The sequence below is a fragment of the Lupinus angustifolius genome, chromosome LG08 (assembly GCF_001865875.1).
Source record: "Lupinus angustifolius cultivar Tanjil chromosome LG08, LupAngTanjil_v1.0, whole genome shotgun sequence".
NCBI lineage: Eukaryota > Viridiplantae > Streptophyta > Magnoliopsida > Fabales > Fabaceae > Lupinus > Lupinus angustifolius.
The window spans coordinates 12,225,493-12,247,256 of NC_032016.1; the positions used below are offsets into that span (position 1 = coordinate 12,225,493).

A 21,764-nucleotide genomic window follows, 5' to 3' on the forward strand; every position below is an offset into this window, starting at 1 on the left:
TAACAATTCATACATTTTCATCTTGTTAATTTAGTTGCTATATATAGAGTTATTTTGATAAGCTATTAACATGACTAAGATATTGATGATTAATGCAATTGAAATGTTGTATTTTACTCAATTTCATATGCATAGACAACTATACATACATATATGATTTTGTGAGTCATAATTTGTCATATTGTGTATAAAGTTACTAGACATGGTACTTTATTGTATAAGCTACAAAATTGATTAAGTAATTAGTTTTTAGTACTTTTAAGGTCATTTGTGAAGAAGAATCATTACTAAGTGAATTTGTGTTGTTGAATTGTATGTATATCAATAGCAAGTAGGAAGTTCAATCCAACATCTTTTATCAAATTATTACAACTTTTTGTCTATTTTAGTGTCATAAATCACATAAACCTATTTGAAAATAGCTTAGAATAATAATCGTTAGTTAGGCTAATATTTGACAAGTTCTTATGGATACGACAACTTCTTTCCTTATACAAACAAACACCATTTGATTATATTTCTATATAATTTGTCAGTTACCAATACTTTGCAAGTTAGCAATACTATATAAGGGTGAAGATCGATTTACCAGTTTACTAGTTGAACTGACCGGTACGACCAATAGCAACAAAGTTACCTCCAAAATATTATTTTGGAAAGTGACTGTCTTGAAGCGATCAATATTATTGTGGACGAGCTTCCTATTCACGTTCACTACATTTCTACCATTGTCCACAATATCCGTAACTTGCTTGCCGAGAATTGGGATGTTCATTTGCAACATGTTTTCAGAGAGGGGAAGATGACAAGTGATTATATGGCCTCCCTCAATGCCACTATTCAGGAGGAGGAAAGATATGAGACTCTCCACCACCAGATACGCTTCAATTCTTATTCACAGATATGTTTAACTTCTTGTAATTTCACTTTCAATTTCCTTTACACCAAAAAAAAGTTATTTCATATCTAAGCAATTACTATTAAGACATGAATAATAAATCAATAAGGGGTTGATTTAGTGGCGTAAGGTCTAGCTAGATCCACATAGCAACCAAAACATCAAGAATTTGATTACTGCGAGCAACAATTGTTGGAGAAGGAACACATATCCTAAAAAAGATTAATTCTTTATCAAAAGGCGAGTGAATATCCTTAATAATATAAACAAATATGAATAATAAATAACACATAAAAAGTCTTTATACTTTTTAACATTTTCTCAATCATCATTAATAACCTCTTGGCTAAGCATGCAATAAATAATTGAAAAAAATATAGGCATGTAAAAGTTTTGGGATTTAATATGTATGTACAGTTAATATATATATATATTTATATTGTCAGCAAATTATCAAGCAAAAAATAATATAAATTAATAATGAATGATATGTTGAAAGTCTAAAAATTTTACACTAATAATCCATAAATTTTAAACTCAAATTTTTATATATTGTGAGTTTGTTATCTACTATTTATTTTTAATTATTATTAAATCTTAAAAAATAAAAGTAATAAATTTAAATTATATATATGAGGAGTGAGTAATATGAAAATGTAAATAATTTTTGTACCATGATCTGACCATTCAACTCAACACTGCAGGTGTGTGAACATAGAATGTGAAATTACATTAATAACCTTTTCCGAAAAACACTAGAAGACAAAGTTTCACCGTGCAGTACAAGTTTCCTATAAAAGCAAAGCACCCACACACAGTGTTCATTTTCATATTTCTCCTTCTTCCTCTTCTTGTGTAAGTTTTTTTTTTAATTTTTTTTTATATATTTTAACATTGTGGTTTCTTTAAACTACAAAAGCATGTAGAAAAAATCATTGGCTCAGTGTAGTTTTTTCTGTTTTGTTATCTTTTTTTAAGAGAAACGAAATGTGTGTGATTTTTCTATTTGCTATGCGTAGATGCAGAGAAAGTGTAGGAAGAAACTTAGAAAGACAAAAAAAATAGAGGAGTATGAATTCTGAAATCTGAATTGAGGCAATTTGTGCATTAGAAGGTGTATTTTTTTGGTTTCTCACATGTATCTTCGCATTGGAGGCAATCTTGTTCGAGTTCGAGTCAGGAACATCCACAAGTATGTGGAGCTGATTCTCCCAGCTGTATTTTTTCCATCCACAAGACTCGAACCCAAGACCTTGCTTAAGGAGAATCAAACATATAATACTTGAACCAACACTCGTTAGTACATTAGAGGGTGTATTTGATAAAACTAGTTTGTAGTTTTGAGCTTGTAATGGGTAGTTGTGAGATCGTAAATGTTAGTTTGTAGTTGTGAGATCGTAAATGTTAGTTTGTAGTTGTGAGATCGTAGATGTTAGCCGGTAGCTCTCAGCTTGTAGCTATTACATGTGAGCTCGTAGCTGATTGTTGTGATTTTGTAGGTTGTAGCCGATAGGTACAATATTGTAGTTATGAAGTTAGCTGAAATCTTTTAATTGTGTAGGAAGCTTATTAAACTAGTTGTTTGAAAGTAACTGAAAATTGAGAAATAACTAAAAAAATAATAATAATATTGTTTTTTAATTAAAAGTAACAAATGCAATTTTTAAATATTTTGAAGGTAAAATTTGTAAACGAGTATTACTTTGATAATGCATACATTGGGTTAAGGAATGCTAAATGTTTTACTTTGTATTGGTAGCTGAAATGTTTTACCTTGTAGATGTATTAAATGCAACACTTTCCAATGCAAAGTAACCATTTTTAATTCATTAAATGATGTCCTTATAAAAAAAATTACCATAGAATATTTGCTATGCATGTATAATTTTTATATATTTCACCCCTCCCTTGGATACTATCTGTTGGATATGTTGTCCCTGGTCACTAGGATGCTGTTAGAAAGTAAAAGGTTGTAATTGTTTTTTTACCCCTTCTTTTTAATAGTTGATTATGGTGAGAAAACAGGATAACTTGGGTTTTTTTCTATTTTTTATTTTTCAATGCAGTTTACTAAAATGCATTTTAATTGTTTTGATGATTTTCTGTTAATTTTTTAAAATGAATTTTCTGGTAAGTTTAATTGACATGGATGGAAATGTTTATCTTATTTTCTTGACAGCCAAATAGTGTCATTTTGTTGGTGACATTTGCAATCACTTTGATAATGATTCTTCAGCAAAGTTGTGTTCACTTCACACAACTCACACTTGTGCATTATATTTTTACAGCACTTTTATACTTCTCTAGCATTTATGGGTAGAATCCATGCTGTGTTTACTTGTTGGTAAATTAATTATGACTAGATGTTTGAAAGCTTTTATGTATTTGTGTTTACAGCACCTTTGATTGCTTATATGATGTAAAAACATAATGAAGTGATGCTAAAACAACATGATATGAGACAGAGACAATAGGGCATAGGATGTTTTTTGTGTAGGACATGATTTTAGGACAATTTACAAGTAATATGTTTCATTTTTTTCTTACTCCATATCTCCTATTCCTTTTATGAATGCCTACTTTTCTAAAATCATACTAGTTACAATGAACTAACAAGGCGTTGGTCTAGTGGTGTAAGGCCCCATTAGATCTCCAAGGTTTTCGATTCTTGTGAGTGACACTTGTTGGGATTAGTTCCTTACCCAGAAAAGGTAAGGGGATACCCCTTAGTAGTACCAAAAAATACTAGTTACAATTATCCTTCAATTATTATTCATTTTTACTATTCAGTTTTGCTATAACACCTCAGCATAGATTAATTGAATTTACAGTGTCGGAAGCAAGAAAATTGAGTATTTAATTCTTAATTGCATGTGCAAATTTCTGCATGCTTTACAACAACTTTTTCATGTTACATATTGAGCAGATATTCTGAACATCTAATGGCATCTTCGGATGAAGAAGGTGAAATTGTCCCAGATTTTGTTAATGATTATTGGTTTGAGAATGATAAGGGGGGACTTGTGTCATTTTCAAGTTTAACATTATTGTGGGGCATTAGTGATATCAAATGTGACTTAGAAACAAAAGTGTTTTTGCGCGGCACAACTGATGATGGCCTCCAGAAAATTTACAAACAGATTATAGGATGGAGATTTGAACTTCCCCATGGGCAGCCCGAGCCTGAGATTTCAGTGCTTTTGAAGGACAAAAATTGGATAACTCTCCAAAAACCAAGGAAGTGTTTTGAAAGTACAATTAGGACAGTCCTGGTCGCAGTATATTGGCTGCATTTCGTGAAATGGAATCGAGAGGAAGCTACAATATCAGTTTGGAACAAAGTATTGACGACTTTTGGGTACATATTTTCTTTTGTCCTCTGCATATTCTAATCTCACATCTTCCATTTTGATTCAATAATGACATGTCTTTCTTGCAGCTCATTTGAAGTTGCACCATCTGAGAATGATGTTCTAAATCATATGTCATTGATTAGTGAGGCTGCTAACAGGGACAAAGATTTAGCAAAATCCAAGGTTCCTCTTGCATATATATTGGAATACTTTTAAAGAGAATAGAGTTATATTATTTACTTGTTCCAGATGTCTGTGAAAACTATGCAGTTGATAAAAACAACCCCTTTTTATTTTGCGCCTTATTTTTTGTTTTATAGATGATGTGTCCAAGTAATTGAGATTTTGTGTCATTGACTTTGTTTTATATATCCAAGGTTTTGCTGTATGCTTGACCTTCCCTGCACATAAATTTGAATATATCATCAATTTCATGTATTCGCTAAACTACTGCTTTGAATAATGTCTTCAACTACTTTCTTATTGAGCTGTGTCCGTTATGAGCAATGACAAAAATTTCTGTATGTTTAACCTAAGCCATTTTTTTTAATTCACTGTAATCGTTAATCCTCCTCCTTTTAATTTAATTGACAGTGTCTGCTTCGCCTCATACAAAAGTCTTCTTCAAATGAAGGTTTCCATGAGGTTAGTGTAAAATTTTACTCTTTTCCTGTATATAATATTTCCAGTTCTTTCTTGGTCAAGGTTGTTGCTTAATTGGCAGGATATCCATACTGCAAAAACATCAAAATTTATAGTTGACTCGGAAGAGGAAGAGATTGACGAATCTGATAGTGAACTCAACGCTGAAGTAGAGCAAAATATTGGATATGATACTGTTTGTGCAATTTGTGATAATGGTGGAGAAATACTTCCGTACGTCTTTATCGTAGAAGTCTATATGATCATAAGGACTTTCCCTTGCTTACCATCCTTTATTGTGAAGTAACTAAACCTTTGTCATCTTTTGATTATTATTTATTTTTGTTTCAATGATACAGTTGTGAAGGGCCATGTCTTAGATCCTTCCATGCAACCAAAGAGGATGGTAAAGATTCACTTTGTGAATCTCTTGGCTACAGTATTACTCAAGTTAATGTAAGCACTGTATTTCTCATCTTTATTTATATGTTTGGATTACGGGAAAGAAAGGAAAGTAAATATTCGTGCTTGATTCTTGTTTGCAAGTATTTTTTAATTAGGAGGGTAGAGGAAATGAAGGGGAGTCAACTCTCCTCAATCCTCATTCACTGCTCTTAGAGAGTAAATTCTATTGCTCTCCAATATCGGAGAGAAGTCAACAGAGAAAAATTATCCTTCTAAAATATTACAAAATTGAAGTGAGTATTTTTTTATTAGCAGGTTTAAAGTTCAAACAAGTTGATGTTGAATATCTTTCTTTCCTTTTCTTTTTGCCTACTCCTCATTTCCTTCTTTCCTTCCCGTTTCATAACGAAGTTCCCCGACCCAGCGTTTACATTATTTTGATTTGATTGGACAGTCACATGATAAAACTAAATCTAAACTTCGCAGGCGATCCCAAACTTCTACTGTAAAAATTGTAGATATAAGCAGCATCAGTGCTTTGTGTGTGGTAAATTGGGTTCATCTGATGTATCATCTAATGCAGAGGTATATTTCTGATACAACTTAACTTTCATATACAATGTTATCTTGTCATTTTCAGTCTCAGGAAAAATTTCATATGAATAACATCCAGTGGTGCATGCCACTAGTCTTTTCTTTTCAAAGGTATTCAATTTCGAGTAGAGTATCTGAAGATTTTCATTCTTACTTTGTGCAAAAATTGGGGATTTAAAATGTTTTTGTATCATCCGTCTCATTCGTTGGGTATGCTTGAAGTATATTATTGTATGAAGTGTAAATTGCCTAGTATTATAATGGATGAGAGAAATCAATGTTATATATTGGATTCAAGTTCTTTGTTATAACTTGTACTAATTAGAAACACCCTATGGGCTCAAGGCCCATGGGATGCTAGAGCTTGTTATAATAATATATACTGCTAGCCACTCAACAATCCCATGAACGCTGATATAATTGGTTGAACCTCATTAAAAAATCTCTTGTCACTTTCTCTTTTATTTATTCTTTGCCATTTATTTGATTACTTGTGCTAACGCCGCACAATAATCGTTTATGTTGCACCAACAATTGATATCAGAGCCAATTGGTATGTGACTCTTAACTTAGGCTCCAAATTTATAGTAGAGAAGTTCGATGAAACTTGTAACTTTGGATAGTGGCAAATGAGAGTAAAATACGTGTTGGTTGGACAAGGTTTGTCAAAGGCACTGTGCAAAAATAAATTATATGAGAAACACGATGGGATCATGGTGGATCCAGAATCCTCGTAATCCATGTATTGGATTGGGACCCAGGTGGAGCATGAGACTCTAAGATAAGTGTTGACAATGTCTCTCTCGCTGACAGTGAGGATGGTTTTCTATGAGAAGAGAAGTAGTGAATACTTATGAAGTTTCCACAGTGCTACGAAGAAGGATGTTAATTCATAGCGGATCCACAACAACACATATGCACTAACTAACTTTGATGTAGGGTGTAGCACGAACATTGACTTGGATGAAGGGTGCAATACGAGCATTGATAGAGATGCATGTAGGATGTGACAAGAATATTGGCTGGATGTAAGGGTGTGACACAGACATTGATGCAATGTATTTTGCATTATGGGTATACTCTTTAAGGTGGAAAATGACAGTTCCGTCAACTATGGTTGTTGTATAGACGATGATGGTAGTTGTTGAGACTTTTCAATGAAGCTACATGGTTCAGATAGACTGAGTATTGAAGAGGGCAGTTGTTAGTGAACTTTGGTGTAGAGATTCCATAATATCGAAAGACTTCCTAGCAAGGAAGAATTAGGCTGCATGTTCCGTCAGACGGCAGTATAGGGAGCTGCACTACAAGTTTAGAGAGTTGGCGTCTTGGTAAGATTGTCAAAGATACTCAACAAGACTTACGCTGTATGGGAGCGGACTATCATGTGGAGGAAGTCCCATGGAGGAGTTGTTAAACAGATTTATGCATTGAGCAAGGTGGAGCAGAATATTTGTTAAGGTGGAGCGAGATATTCGCTAAGGTGGAGATTCTTTTGTAGATTTCTTAAGGAGCTAAATATTCGTTTATTTTAATCAAGGTGGAGATTGTGGGAGATATTTGAAATATTTATTATATGAAGTCTCACATTACCTAATATTGGAATGTACGAGAGAAATCAATGTTATATATTGGATTCAAGTTCCTTGTTATAACTCCCCAAGGTCCATGAGGTAATAGAGCTTGTAGTCCTTATTCTATAATAATATATATTGCTAGTCGCTCAACGCTCCCAGGATGTAGTCACAATTGGCCGAACCTCGTTAACAAATCTCTTGCCTTCTTCTCTTTGATTTATTCTCTACCATTTATCTGATTGCCTGTGGTCAATGCTGCACAATGATCATTTCTGCCGCACCAACATTTTCACTTGCTTTTTGATATTAGACATATAAGCCAAATTTTGTGTCTGTGACTATCACTATCTAAATAATTATGGGTCCAAGTAGCAACAAAAGGAATGCTTCAGTCAGTAAAGATATGGATGCTGCACCTGCTGTGGTGAAGGAGCACATGGGGAGTTATTATGGATGTTGCAAGTTTCATGGTGTTTAGTGTTGGATTTATCTGCTTGATTTTAGTAAGCATAAATTGGTCATATAGTCCCTGTGGCAGAGTGGAGATTGTATAAATGATAAACTAGAGTTATGACTTATGAAGAGAAGCTTTGGAATCATATGACATGACTCCCATTTAAGCAAAATTAGAACAAAGTATATGAAATGCAAGTTCTACATGACATACATTAACCTCCAAAAAATAGAAACTTAATTTATCTCCTTTTCATTCCATCTCATCCCCTCTACTCCTTCCTACAAATATAACATTAAGCAACTCTTTTAATTGAATACTTCCAGCCTGTTCAGGAATTCAGTTCGGGTTCTCTATCATAAAATATTCAATGACTCCTTTTTAAAGTATTGTGTTTTTTTTTTAACTTTTTGTTTCTAGTCTACTTGCTAACTTCCGAGAATATTATTATTCATATATTGGCTTGCAAATTACAGTGTGATTCAGCTCTTTATACATTTGCAGGTCTAATCTTTAGCTAGCTGGTTACAGCTGTACCTTCTAACCGCCTGAGTCTAAGGCGTCGCATACAACATAGTGTGATTCTTAACTATATTGTATTAATACATATTCTTCTTGGTTCTTTTTTCCATTGTAGTCTGGACTCTCGAGTGCATTTTTGTTTTGAAAGTTGGAATTAATTTATTTGTTTGTTGCTTTATAAGTTTGTAACATGGACAGACACTGTATTTGTTTGTTTCTTCTTAGGTATTTCCTTGTATTACTGCAAATTGTGGTCAGTACTACCATCCTGAATGTGTTGCAAGGCTAATCTCCCCTGGCACTGAACAAGAGGAAATGAAGAAAAGAGTTGCTTCTGGGAAATCATTTCTCTGTCCTCTTCATATGTGTTTTTTATGCAGAAAAGGTGAAAATAGAAATGTTCAGGATTTACAGTTTGCAATATGTAGACGCTGCCCTAAGGCTTACCACAGGAAATGCTTACCCAAGTAGGTTTTTCTTGTCTTCATTTCATTATCTTTTTTGTCTATTATTTTCGCTTACAGTTAATCATTCCAACAATATTTTGAATGCTGATGAATACTTCTGTCTCTCGTCTCTTTCTTCAGGGAAATTTCCTTCACATATGATTATGATAAGGGCATTGAGCTAAGGGCTTGGGATGGTTTACTTGACCATCGCATTTTGATGTATTGTATGTAAGTTGTTAGCGTTTTAATAATTGGATATTACGGATCGGATGTGTCTAAATTGCGGATGTCTCCTTAACCCATTGTTATTCAGGGATCATGAGTTGATTAGGGGACTTGGGACTCCTGCTAGACACCATCTAGCGTTTCCTGATATGGAAGTGAAAAGGAAGATATGCAGTTACAATTTATTAGACAAAGCAAAGGGTGCTAAAACATTGACGCAAAGTTTTGAAAGTCTTCCTCCTAAGAGAACATTGGTACCAAATCAGGTTACAAAGGAAAGTGTTAGCAACCAAAGTGGCGGTCATTCCAAAGTTATGGAGAAAATAAGTTTTAAGAAAGATAAATGTTTGTCAACTGGATCATTCCAGATTGACATGACTAGAAAACTTTCAAAGGATGAAAAGATATTTGTATCCAATAAGTCCTTGCCAAGTGCTAAAAATAAGTTTTCTTCGAGAAATGATAACTTGTCCAACAGTTCAAGATTATTTAATGCTAGATCTCAGCAGCAAAAAAATGTTAGCCAAAGAATTGAAAAAGCATGCTTGGAGAAGCCTCTGGTGAAAAAATTGAAAAATTCACTCAACTTTGACAATGCTGATATGGAAAAACGGTATTTTATGTGCATTATCCTATCATTGTGCTTTTTATTGAATTAAGTAAAGCAAAAGAGATTAATAGCTCAGCTGTTAACATTTGGACATCACTGCAATGCAGAATTTTGTCTTTGATGAAAGAAACCACATCTACTTTTAATGAGGAAGAATCCAAGAAGAACTGTTTTGCAGATACTGTATTTAATAAGAACCTGACTCAGGGGAAAGTTGAGGGCTCTGTTAAGGTTAGTCTTATTTTTACCATTTGAATGTAGTTGTCAGCATTGATTTCAAATAGAATCTGAGCATGTTAAGTTTGAATGACTTATTAACTATTGTTCTTCTAACTATGGGATATTTGACTTTCATGCAGGCTATTCAAACAGCTCTACAAAGGTTAGAAGAAGGATGTAGTATTGAGGATGCCAGAGCTATTTGTGAGCCAGGGATCCTTTCTCAGCTTTTTATGTGGAAGGTATTCCAAATTACCAATTGGTCATTTTGGCACCCTCATTTAGAGGGCACCACTCTTTTTATTCTGTTGTTCAAAGAAATTACTAGCCCTGGAAGTCCCTCATTCTGCAAAATGTCGGTCACTTTAGTCCAACCGTTAACCAGCCTTAATAGTTAAACACAATAAATATGCTTATTTGGCATGTTAAATGCCTTCTTGGGTGTACATGGCAAAATCACTAATTAAATGGAAAGAGACATGGTGTCTTCTTGTCATCTCCTCAAAATCCCCTCAATAAATAAACAAGGCCACCATAAGAAAACACAGCCAGCGCTGCCTCCTTCATTCTCGGCCTAACCTGGGCTGTCTCCTCTTACCGGAGCTCCAACGTCTGTGAGGACCACAACCACAAGCCATGAAAGTAAATTGATGTCATCTAAGAAGAAAGCCTTCTCCATCCTCTCTTTCATTCTCGGCCTACTTCTTGTCTTCATTATGTTCTCTTAACCTCCTTCATCCTCTGGGTTTTAAGTAGACCTATGAAACCCAAGATTTCCATGGAAGTTTTTTGGCTCCTAGATTCAGTTGTGTTCTTTGTTTTGAGGTTTTGAGGATGGAGTATGATATGGGCGTTGATCAATTTTGCATTTGTCTAAGTTAATGTTATTTTATTTTTGCATTTTGTATAGCATAAAGTTTGATTTCCGAGGTTTATTGGTCTCAAATTTCAGTTTTTGTCCCTTTTGAAGTTTTAAGGCTTTAATCTGAACCGGATCTTGATCAATTTTGCATTTTCTTTTTCATTAAGCATAAAATCTGACCATGTTACTATTTAGGTCCAAGCTAGATCATATTCAACAGGGGTGACCAGTAATATGATGACCATGAATTCTGCTTTGAAAATTTCCCATACATTCTCACACTGATTTCCCTAATTTTCTCCACCCATCATCCCTCACCGTCTTCCTTTGATTCTCTGTTGCCATGGGAAGCATGGTCTGAGGAAAGTTTAATGTGCCATGGAAACATCTCCGCTAGTTTCAATTCAGGCTGAATAACGGGTGCACTAGGTTGATGTTTTTCGGAATGAGGGATTCTGGGTGTGTGATGATTTCCTTAAACGGGGGGACTAAAATGAGTAATGAACCAAAATCACCATTTAGTCAATGCTAAGGGTATTTTCATAATTCTAAAGCCTGACTTTTGAAATTTACCCAGCTTGACTGGCTAATGCAAACAGGACTTAGTAGTCTTATTGGTCTGGTCTGGGCTTGTTGTTGGTGAAAACTTCTAATAAACTAGTACTTGACCTAGATTAGTATTAATAGGTGTTAGTGGTTTGTTGTATCATACACACATTCAGAATATTATCCCGAGCCTCTTTCTATCATGTCCTAATAATTTCAACAATATTAATATTTCATATTAAGGGAAGAAAACATATATATTTATGTGAAGAAAATTCTTTTAATACAAAAAAAAACATGCACAAACTTATGGCATTGTAAATTCATACCTGTATTAAACCTGCTCATTTGGGTTTTATAATGATTTTCAACACCATGTAAATGTTTACCTGTTAGTATTAGAAACATGAATGACTATATGTTTTAGGAATTATTTACATCTAGGGTATATAATCTTGATTGTAATATTACTTGCAGAAGCAGCTCAAGGTCTTTCTTGCACCTTTTCTTTATGGCATGCGATATACTTCCTTTGGTCGCCATTTTACTAAAATAGACAAGTTGAAGGAGGTAAATATGTTCCTCTGAATTTTTCGAAAGCATTGTTGCCATGAAGCTAAGCATTTATTATATTTGCCAGGTCCTTTAGCTTGATCTGTGCTGTATATATGGACACCAAAATTTATGCTTGTGTGTATGTGCCTGCTTGCAAGTCAACCAAAATTTTCACTTGAATTTGGGATTTCTGGTCTTCGAATTTTAATCATTTGGCTCGGTCACGCTGTGAGGAGAAGAGTACACATGAGTCAGGACTATTGTATTTAATTGAAAGGGAATAACTGCATATTATTCTAAAAGATCTATTCTAATATTCCAAGACCTCCCATCGAGCTGGGGAATGGATGTCTATCCTTCCCAGCTTGCAAGTGAGATATGAAATTTCTCTGTGGTGGCCCTTTAGTTAGCACATCTGAATCTATGACCTGTCGGCACTTGTTGGTTTCATTTTTTTCCTTTAGTTGTTGATGATTTCTTATCCTACTTTTATTGTATTGTTCTATTCTTTCTACAAAATATATATATATATCCTTCTTTTATAAAAGAAATTATTGCACTTGTCCTAATTATTATACTACATGTTTAAAAATAATATTCTAAAGATCTATTATAATAACATATTTTAATTTTATAGGAAGGATATTTGGTCTGGTGGTTAGGCAAATCTAGACTCCCAGGTATCTTACGATGCCAAAGGCCGACATTTGGTCCTTGGGAGCGACACTTACTTGGAGGGGCAACTATAATACTTCAAAGGGGATTAGTCCCTTGTCCAAAGAGCAAGGGGAGACCCTGGCAAGGACATAACAGAAACACCTTCGAGGGCATCACTGTGTCATAATATATCTTATCACTAAATTAGATGCCTAAGTTTTGTGCCAGACTATTTCCCCTTGCTCTTAGCCTTGGGGGAAATGATGATTTTATGAATTAAAATGCAACAAATAACTTTTATGGATAAACATTCCAATGTTTTGATTTCATGGGTTTATGCTTTTAGTATAGCTAATGTAAGATCTTTTAAATGCAGGTTGTTGATAGGCTTCATTGGTATGTGCAAAACGGTGACACGGTGTGTAGTTATGCTTCTCTATTTTGGTTATAGAACTGTTAAGGAAATTAAGGATGGGAATGACTAAATTTGTAACTCTCCCTCTCTTTATAGAGGTTAGTCATCATATGAAAATAGGCCTAGCTGTAACACAAAATCTACTCGCTGTTCTCCAACTCTTCCTTTTATACTAAAGGCATTGATATTAGTCATTTTCAACTCGTTACGAATATATTCCCCTTGCATGTTGTTCTCTAGTGTGGGCATGTCCATTGCCAACAAGCCCCTATCATTGTTTTTACTAACTTGCATTATCCATACAAATGTGGTATTCTTGCCAGATTCTAGACTTCTGTTGTGGCTCTAATGACTTCAGTTGTCTAATGAAATCAAAGCTTGAACAGATGGGGAAATCATGCTCATTTAAGAATTATGATTTGTTCCAAGCCAAGGTACATGGCTTTTTCTTTTGTCACTTTATCCATTTAGCCTCTCTTGAAGTCACATAAGTGCTAATTTTGTGAGAGCAGTAAACAGTCTTTTGTAAAAGTTAATCATAGTTGAAGGGAGACTGCATAATTTGTGGATTCTGTGCATATTATAGAGAGAAACTGTTCATGGATTAATATGGGCATATCAGCATATTGAATGTGGATGAAAAGTTCCCACTGTTTAAATTAACAAATGGGTCGGATACGTTCTTGGATCTATCTACAAATTGCTGATATTTAATGAAGTTAATGAATTTGGAACTTTGGGAAATGGTTTCTCATTTTGAGTCCTTGTTGAAAGCTAAGAAGTTTTAGAGATATTGTAGCATTAGTTATAATCTTAATGGGCCAAATTGCCTAGTCAAGAGGCAGATATATGGGCATTCTTTGGTTCAGCTAGCATTTATATTGACTGAAGGTATTAAAGGACACATGCGATGTACAAGACTAAATATAGTGACATTTAATATTGAATTCACATGGTATCTGTCCATTTTGGACTGTGTATTAAAGGTATACATGATATAGTTATTTCTTTTATTTTTGACTGCTTCCAGTCCTGTTAATCTGTTCCCACTGTAGATTTGATTTCCCTATTTCCTACTCCCTTTCTCTGCTTCAAATTTGGCTTTTATTGCTAAGTGAGTCTTTCTGTTTGTAGAATGATTTCAACTTTGAAAAGAGAGATTGGATGAGTGTGAATGCTGAAGAATTACCCAATGGCAACCACCTTGTAAGACCCTAAAGCTTTCGCTTCACAATTTATATAGATATTAAGAGGGTGAGCCTCGGCGCAATAGTAAGGTCGCTTGCCTTATGACCTGGAGGTCATGAGTTCAAATCCTGCGTACAATCTCTTCGTACCCCGAGGTGCCCTTTTATATGAATATCCATATGTTTAATTATTTTCCTTTCATTGTTGATACATGACTAGATCATAGGGCTGAATCCTCCTTTTGGAGTCAAAGGTTCCCTTGCTAACAAATTTATTGACAAGGCACTGACTTTTAAGCCAAAACTTCTTATACTTATTGTGCCAAAAGTAACTAAACGGTTAGTATTCTTTCATTTTATTTCCTAGTGTTTCTGATGTGATGAGAAAAAAGCTCATGCCCCTCTACTTATTTCTACTTTGGCAGACTAGACAGAAAGAAAGGTGGTGGATATGATTTAATCTGGGAAGATGATAAGATGCTTTCAGGAAAGGTGAGTTATCAAAAACTCCATGATTTCAATGATTCAATCCCAAGATTGGTGGCACTAAGTAGCTTAACTTTATCGTTTTGTTTATTCCTTCAGTCATTTTACCTACCCGGTTCCGTTGATACGCGCGAGAAGCAATTGGAAGACTGGAATGTGGATCCACCGCCTCTCTACCTCTGGAGTCGCCCGGATTGGACTGCTTGGCACCGGAAAATTGCTCAAAAGTATAGCCACATCAGGGAGAATTATGATGTACATGGGAAAGGAAAAGATATAAAGAATTATCTAATGGAGGAGAATCATGACTGTTATCAGAATTACCTTGGATTGCATGAACCTGATGATTTTTCAAGCATATTTGATGGTGTTCCAGATGATAGTGTTGACATTGCACATTTGGTAGGCCAAACAAGCAACATTTCTAGCCAGTTGAAGGAGACAGTGTTTCCTTATTGTGGAAGAGAAATAGATTGTGAGGATCAGCTACTCCCTGATGAAGATGGGAAATGAGTATGGAATTATCATCTCCCTAAAATGAGGATGACTGCATGGTGCTTGAAGAGAGCACATTCGTTGTCCCACGAAGTATGTCATTTTTTGTGTCATCAGCTCTGATTAGTCAGAAAAATATTTGACCATTAAACTCGACTTAAATATATTTTTTCAACCAATCATAGCAAATGACACATGGAGTGACACACCTTTTAGATAATGAATGTCATTAAGTGCTCAAAGGGTTGTTGGGGTTAGAGACAATCTCATGAAAAATTAAGACCACTATTGAAATAGAATATCATCAGAAGTTATTGCATGAAGATGATGTATCCAAGAAGTAGAGTTGAGAACTTATATAACATTGGATTAATGACCAAGAATACCAAATTTCAAAAAATAGGTTTTAAACAATTTCAACTCAGGTAAATTGTTAATAGTATAGTGAACTTTACTGTCTTTGAAGGCATCTATACCATTCCTTAGGGTAAATGGTAAGAGATGAGAATGTTTTATGTTTGTTATATTATAATTTCATGGAATTAGTTCATTGGATTAGGTTTCCAATTTCAAAGGGACATCCAAACATGATAATTAGAATTTCAAACCTCAATTCTTATTTCAAATTCCATGTTAACTTTGAAGGCCAAATAGGCACCTAAGTCCAGCTTCATGGAATGTACAAATCCTTGTTTATACAAATGATGTCATGTGAATAGGTTAATATCTTATAAACACAGATTCCATCATATTACTCTCTTTTCTCTCGTTTCTTTAAACTCAACCACTAGCCTTTTCTTCCTCAACATTTCACATGCTTTCAAAGCCTTAATCTTCCTCATACTTAACTGATTAAATTATTGCATTAAAAGTTAGGGACAAGTTCATTGAAAATGAGCTCTCCAAGAGAATATGAGGATGTATTGAAGAGAATCTACCCTAACAATATTGGACTAACATTCTATTCCTAATAATTGCAATTTCAAATAAAGGCTTCCTCAAATTGTTCAGAATTTAATATATCAATCATTGAGACAACACTATGACCCTATTGGTTATTTCTTCCATTTAAAATTAGTGTTTTCAAATTGATGGTTTACTCCATTAAATTCTATTTATTTATTTACTAATTTTACATATAACAAAGTTGTGTCATCACATATAACATATATATTCTCATTTCATTTTTTTCTTCAGTTTCTCTATTTATTCTACCCCAACCATGGTTCCTTGTGTCGAACAACATTACAGCTTTGTAACATGAATAATGATACAATTTCAAAAGCAAAAGTACATTAGTCTATTATATCTTGGCACCAAAATTGAACAGGTGAAAAATAAGAAAATGGGTTTACCCCCTAAAACACAACATTCTTAAAGCCATTATCCCACATAATGGCTTCACCATTATTGGAAGAAGCTTCTCTTTTTCAAGCTCCAAGGCCACTAGTCAAAAGAGTGTTGATCTCTCCAATTATATTAACTGGTCTTCCATCAAACATGGATGAAAGTGTACTCTCACACAGTTTTTTCAGCTCCTTTGTTTTCGCGATGGCGGCATCCTGCAATTCACTCAACACTTAGTCTCTGGTGTACAAGAACAGGTGGGGGAGGAGTAAAATAGCATCAACAAGTACATTGTAACAGAAATTCAGCTGTCAACAGATGTATATATGCAACAAACTTCACTCAAGATTAGAGCAACTTCAGCGATTGTTCTTAGAGTTATTCTTAAGGTTGTTCTTAATGGAATAAGAATATTTTTATTCTGTTCTCCACTGTGTCATTCTTATTGTCTGCGTTTTGTTCTTAAATAAGAACAACTATTGGTTGTTCTTAAATAAGAACAACTATTGGTTGTTCTTAGTCAAGGGAAAGTAAGGAGAAAGGTAGATGTTGTGGGACCCAAATAAGAATAAGAATAATGTTTTTCATTGTGAGAAAAAATGCATGTTGTTCTTATTTTATGGGGAGTTGTAATAAATTATAAAATAATGTGAGACCCAAATAAGAATAAAGATTTTATTTGGTGCTGTAGATGCTCTTACAAAGAATTCAGAATTTGTGGAATGAAAAGAAGAGTAAGAGAGATATTAGTTTTGTGTAAAAAAGTCAAAATTGTAAGAATAGAATCAATATATTAATCTCTATCTCCTAAAAGAAGAAAAAGTGAAAAAGTAAAAAGAAATGACACTATCTTGTTCAAGTATAACCCAATCTCACCCTATTTCATAATATCTCAATTCAATAACTAGGGTAAATCAATGGTGCTGAGACAGTTTTGTGGGACCAAAATGATGCCCATTTTGCCTATATTCTGGTGTATTTCTGGTCTCTGCCAAGCAAGATTTAAGTACTCATTTGCTTGATTTATATTCCCCCAAATTAATATCACTCCGAAAAGAAAATTCGGACAACGGAATGTGAATAAGTTGTAAACAAGACTCTTGTTCTGAGCCAGAAGGCACATAAAAGTAGGACTCACTTCAGACCTTAGATTGAACTGCATTATATTTCATGCTTTACCACTTCAGACAAAATTGAGATGTTAAATTGAACTATAGTGCATGAAATTTATTGAATACTATGAATACACTCCCCTAAAAAGGTAATGACATAAAAGTAGGACTCACTTGTTTTGGCCAGGATGAAGATAAAGAATTTTGCAGTTCCATACGTTTAGTAGCCAAGTCCTTCAACCCCTCTTTCAACTTCACTTCATGATGCTTCTTTTCCTCCAATGAATTGACTAGTCTGTCAAGAAATCTGAAATTTGGCCCAAAAGGCAAGCGATTAACACATAATAAGATACAAAAGGAATGCTACACAAGAAAGAAGAGGCAGCTAAAGCATTAATAATTGTCGTTAATGCACTTTATATGGATTAAATTGATTAAGTTCCAAAATATTAAAAAGCACGCGCATGAGCTGATGAGCATATATATATACACGAAATAAAGATTCCTTGCCCTTCATCCAAAACATTCAACCTATTGAAGATGTACAAAAGAGAAAAACATCCATTAACATGCCATCCTAACCTTATCTGTTTGAGATACAAATGAAATCTAAATAGACAAACGAACCAAATACATGATAAATCAAATACCAAAGCTTTAATTCAAGTCTCACTTCTGTTATGTCCAACCGAACCAAACATCTGAACCACAATCCGATCAACCTGAAATCATTATGTCTGGTTTTTTTCTTTTTAAAACACACTTAAATACTTCAAAGTTAGAATTGCAATCTTCCTGTTAAGAACTTAAGGTTAACCAATTCGGTATGAAAATTTCAAATTTCATATGATTTCCATTCTGTAGGTCAAATTTAAACTACATTTAGTCATATCATAGAAGTTCATGCAACACTGATAAAATATGGTACAGTTGAATTTGACTCCATGAATGTAGTGGTTCTCATAAGCATGAAATCTTAGGAATAAAATCAAGCACTACCTTTTAGAGTTGAGAATCATAATAAGATCCCTTGTTTTCCTATTTGTCAGCAATGAAATTGCTGAAGAAATATCACTTTGCATTGTCTCTATAGCATCAGGAGCATACTGCTGTAATACAAAGGGGGCAACTGCCTGGACTTGATGTTGTAGGGACAAAGTGTCGTCATTCCTCAACTCAGCCAACCGTTGATTTAAAAAGGATTTCATCTAATGGCATAAAATCAATACAAAACTTATAATTTAATCTAGAAAAACAATAGATTCCATTAATAAGTTCATAAATGCTGATAACTGTTTAGCAGCAACAAAAAAACAAAAACTTTTATATTTATGTTTCATTTTCTTTGTTTCGGGTGTAATATTTGAAATTACGTAAACAAAATGAAAAACTTAATAGAATAAGACAGTAAGCAAGGATATTATATATATTATATACCTCATATAGATCATCAAGAATCTTATTTCTGTACTCTGTATCTAAAAGCTGGCTTCTTTCTTCCTTGTTTCCTGTCAATTGAGATAAGGTATCTGAAACAGAAATCTGATAGTCCAGCACTACATTTGTGGCACTAGTATCATCAATCACATCAACCTTAGGAGTGTCGACACTAATATCCCAAGATATATCATGTGTGCCTAGTTCTTGGCTTGTTGGATTAGGTACGATGCCATCAGTCGGTGAAGAGGTCTGTATGACATCAGATGCATTAATGATTTCATAAGGACCCAAGCCATTACCAGTGTCAACTGTTTCTTCCGTGGTTCCAATGTCCCAATCTATTTGTGAACTCTCCACTGAAATATCCCAGTCAATGTCTAGAGCAGCAACTTCGACATTGTTTATTGAAGGATTTAATTCATTGTTGATTGAGGGGATATTAACATCACTAATAATCTCAGAGTCAATAGAAACATTTAAAGATGGGGGATTTTCACGCATGTTCCTCAAATTTTGTAGAACTGCTCCATAAGATCTCTGCAGTCATGATTATAATCTTAATTAATATATGTACTGAAACAATGCACAAGGTATGGAATGCAAGCTATAAAATAAATAAGACTTCCGGTTCCGCCTTACATCCTTTTCAGTGTGAGCATCTCTGACAAAATTGGAATAATATTCAATCGCCTGTGACATGTTGTCACTATTTACAACATCCAAGATCTTGCTGAAAGTACTTGGAAGTGATTTCGCTGTCTCCAAAAGCTCCAGTCTAACGTTTTCCCCCTGCAAAACATATAATCATTATCTCTTTGAAAAAGAAAGTAAATCCTTTTAACCAATAATCAATGCTCAAAAACACCAGCAAATGTAACCTGCAATCCCATCTCCTGACAAGCTTCAGCATACTTGACTGCTGAGAGAGCGGCACTTCTTTTTATATCAGCCTCCTTGCGATCTAGTTCTAACAGCTGTTGTTGAATCTTCTGAGCCTGTTTTCTCTGATAAGGGCTTCACAATGGAAACAAACACTCAGTGATAAAAATCAAACCGTTTAGAGAAAAAGAACAAACGACAACACTCACTAAGTGATTCTATTCATAACATGTAATGAAAACCATAAAATCACAATGCCTTACATATCATAGTTCACATTTTGAATCATAATCTGTGCAGCCTCACCAAGGAAAATATGATCCTTCTCATAAGATCGCACAATTGCTTCCCATGCACCCTAACCGACAAAAAATAAATTAATACATAGCATGAATAATAGTAGTAATAATGATTATAATAAGATTCCGAGTGTAATAATGTTAAACTTCAAGAGAGGTCGGTCTATTTTACCGCAGAACCAGATAGGCGGCCAAATATATTCCGGCTTTCAGAAGTAGAGTTTAAGAGAATATCATATATCTGTTTGGCCTCCAAATAACCAATCCCTGAAAAAATATAATACCAATGCAATACTCTGTTGATAATATAATTAATGCCAAACCAAAGCTGCTACTTTCAATCTCATTTTACAATAACGGAGGGGATCTGGTTACTCCACAAGAAAGTTAAAAAATCATACTCCACATCTTAACCATTCATTCTAGGAAAATCTAATGGTTCAGATATATTCACTGATTCAAATCATTAGATTTACCTAGAGTGTATGTTTAAGATGTGGAGCAGGTGTTTTAAACTTACTTTAGGAGTAAATGAATCCCTCTCCTATAAAAATAATAATAGTAGATTTTTATTATTGTAATTGATTTCAGTATCTTCGCTTGCAAGAATAATGTTGCATGTATATCATCTAGGTGACAGCCTCATGGAGTGAACCGCATTTTTTAATAATAATAATAATAATAGATTTTTATTATTATAATTGATTTCAGTATCTTCGCTGCGAGAGTAAGGTTGCATACATATCCTCTGCATCGCAGTCTCAGGGAGTGAACAGCTTTTTTTAATAATAATAATAATAATAATAATAGATTTTTGGCCACAGATTGCAAATAAAGGATTCATTATATTTAAAAAGGAACAAACCTTGGGGGTCTAGGGTTTGAAAAGTGGAATGAGAATTGATTGGGAGGATTGAGAATTCTTTGGAGATTCGGATCCTGATGGCTGCTACACGCTTTCGCCAATCACCGGGTACCCTTTTCCGATCAACCAACCATTCTTCAAAAAAATTAACAAATTTCAATTCAGAAATCAAAAATAAAAAAATTAAAAAAATTAGAATAATGAAGATGATAAGAAACATGTAAAATTTGACCTCCGAGGCGTGAAAAGGTGATATCGATTGGAAGATTTCGAACATCATCGGAAGAATGCATTGCGATTGGGACGAAACGTTTCTTGATTACGAATTTGGGGTTTCGATTTTGAAGCAGTATGTTCAAAGTGAAGTCACTGTTTCTAACGACACCTCAAAATGTTGATTCAACATGCTCTACGTAAATAGACTAGCTTATGTTTTTAATCTTTATTTTGGTTTAGATCCAATTTAATTTTCACTTTATATATACTATATTATTATCTAATTTTAATTTTCTATATAATAATATCATTTTATTTTTTAATTTTAATTTTAACTTTACAATTTATTTATATCTTCTCTTTCATCAATTTGGTTTTTGACTTTGCTTTCCTTGACCACTGAAATTTATTTATTATCTAATTTTAATTTTAACTCTAAAATTTATTATTATCTA

The 21,764-nt window shown here is 33.9% G+C and overlaps 2 protein-coding genes across 3 annotated transcripts; one reads left to right on the plus strand and one right to left on the minus strand.

Moving 5' to 3' along the window:
* Window positions 3,661-15,788, plus strand: LOC109355221 (protein ENHANCED DOWNY MILDEW 2-like). Of its 2 annotated transcripts, XM_019598245.1 has the most exons (18): window positions 3,662-4,256; window positions 4,338-4,434; window positions 4,846-4,896; window positions 4,976-5,127; window positions 5,253-5,349; window positions 5,785-5,883; window positions 8,671-8,912; window positions 9,033-9,122; window positions 9,208-9,732; window positions 9,837-9,960; window positions 10,089-10,190; window positions 11,834-11,926; window positions 12,945-12,986; window positions 13,307-13,417; window positions 14,118-14,189; window positions 14,391-14,509; window positions 14,596-14,662; window positions 14,756-15,788. In XM_019598245.1, the coding sequence occupies exons 1-18, from the start codon at window positions 3,841-3,843 to the stop codon at window positions 15,167-15,169; spliced, it is 2,913 nt and encodes a 970-aa protein (XP_019453790.1). In that variant the 5' UTR covers window positions 3,662-3,840; the 3' UTR covers window positions 15,170-15,788. The 2 variants fall into 2 exon arrangements, with proteins under 2 accessions (XP_019453792.1, XP_019453790.1); XM_019598247.1 differs by lacking the exon at window positions 12,945-12,986 and having other exon boundaries at window positions 3,661-4,256.
* Window positions 16,382-21,501, minus strand: LOC109354797 (CDK5RAP3-like protein). Its single transcript, XM_019597533.1, has 10 exons — window positions 21,326-21,501; window positions 21,094-21,228; window positions 20,401-20,495; window positions 20,193-20,287; window positions 19,929-20,064; window positions 19,690-19,839; window positions 19,048-19,587; window positions 18,610-18,818; window positions 17,785-17,917; window positions 16,382-16,713 (listed from the first exon to the last, which is right to left on the minus strand). The coding sequence occupies exons 1-10, from the start codon at window positions 21,384-21,386 to the stop codon at window positions 16,582-16,584; spliced, it is 1,686 nt and encodes a 561-aa protein (XP_019453078.1). The 5' UTR covers window positions 21,387-21,501; the 3' UTR covers window positions 16,382-16,581.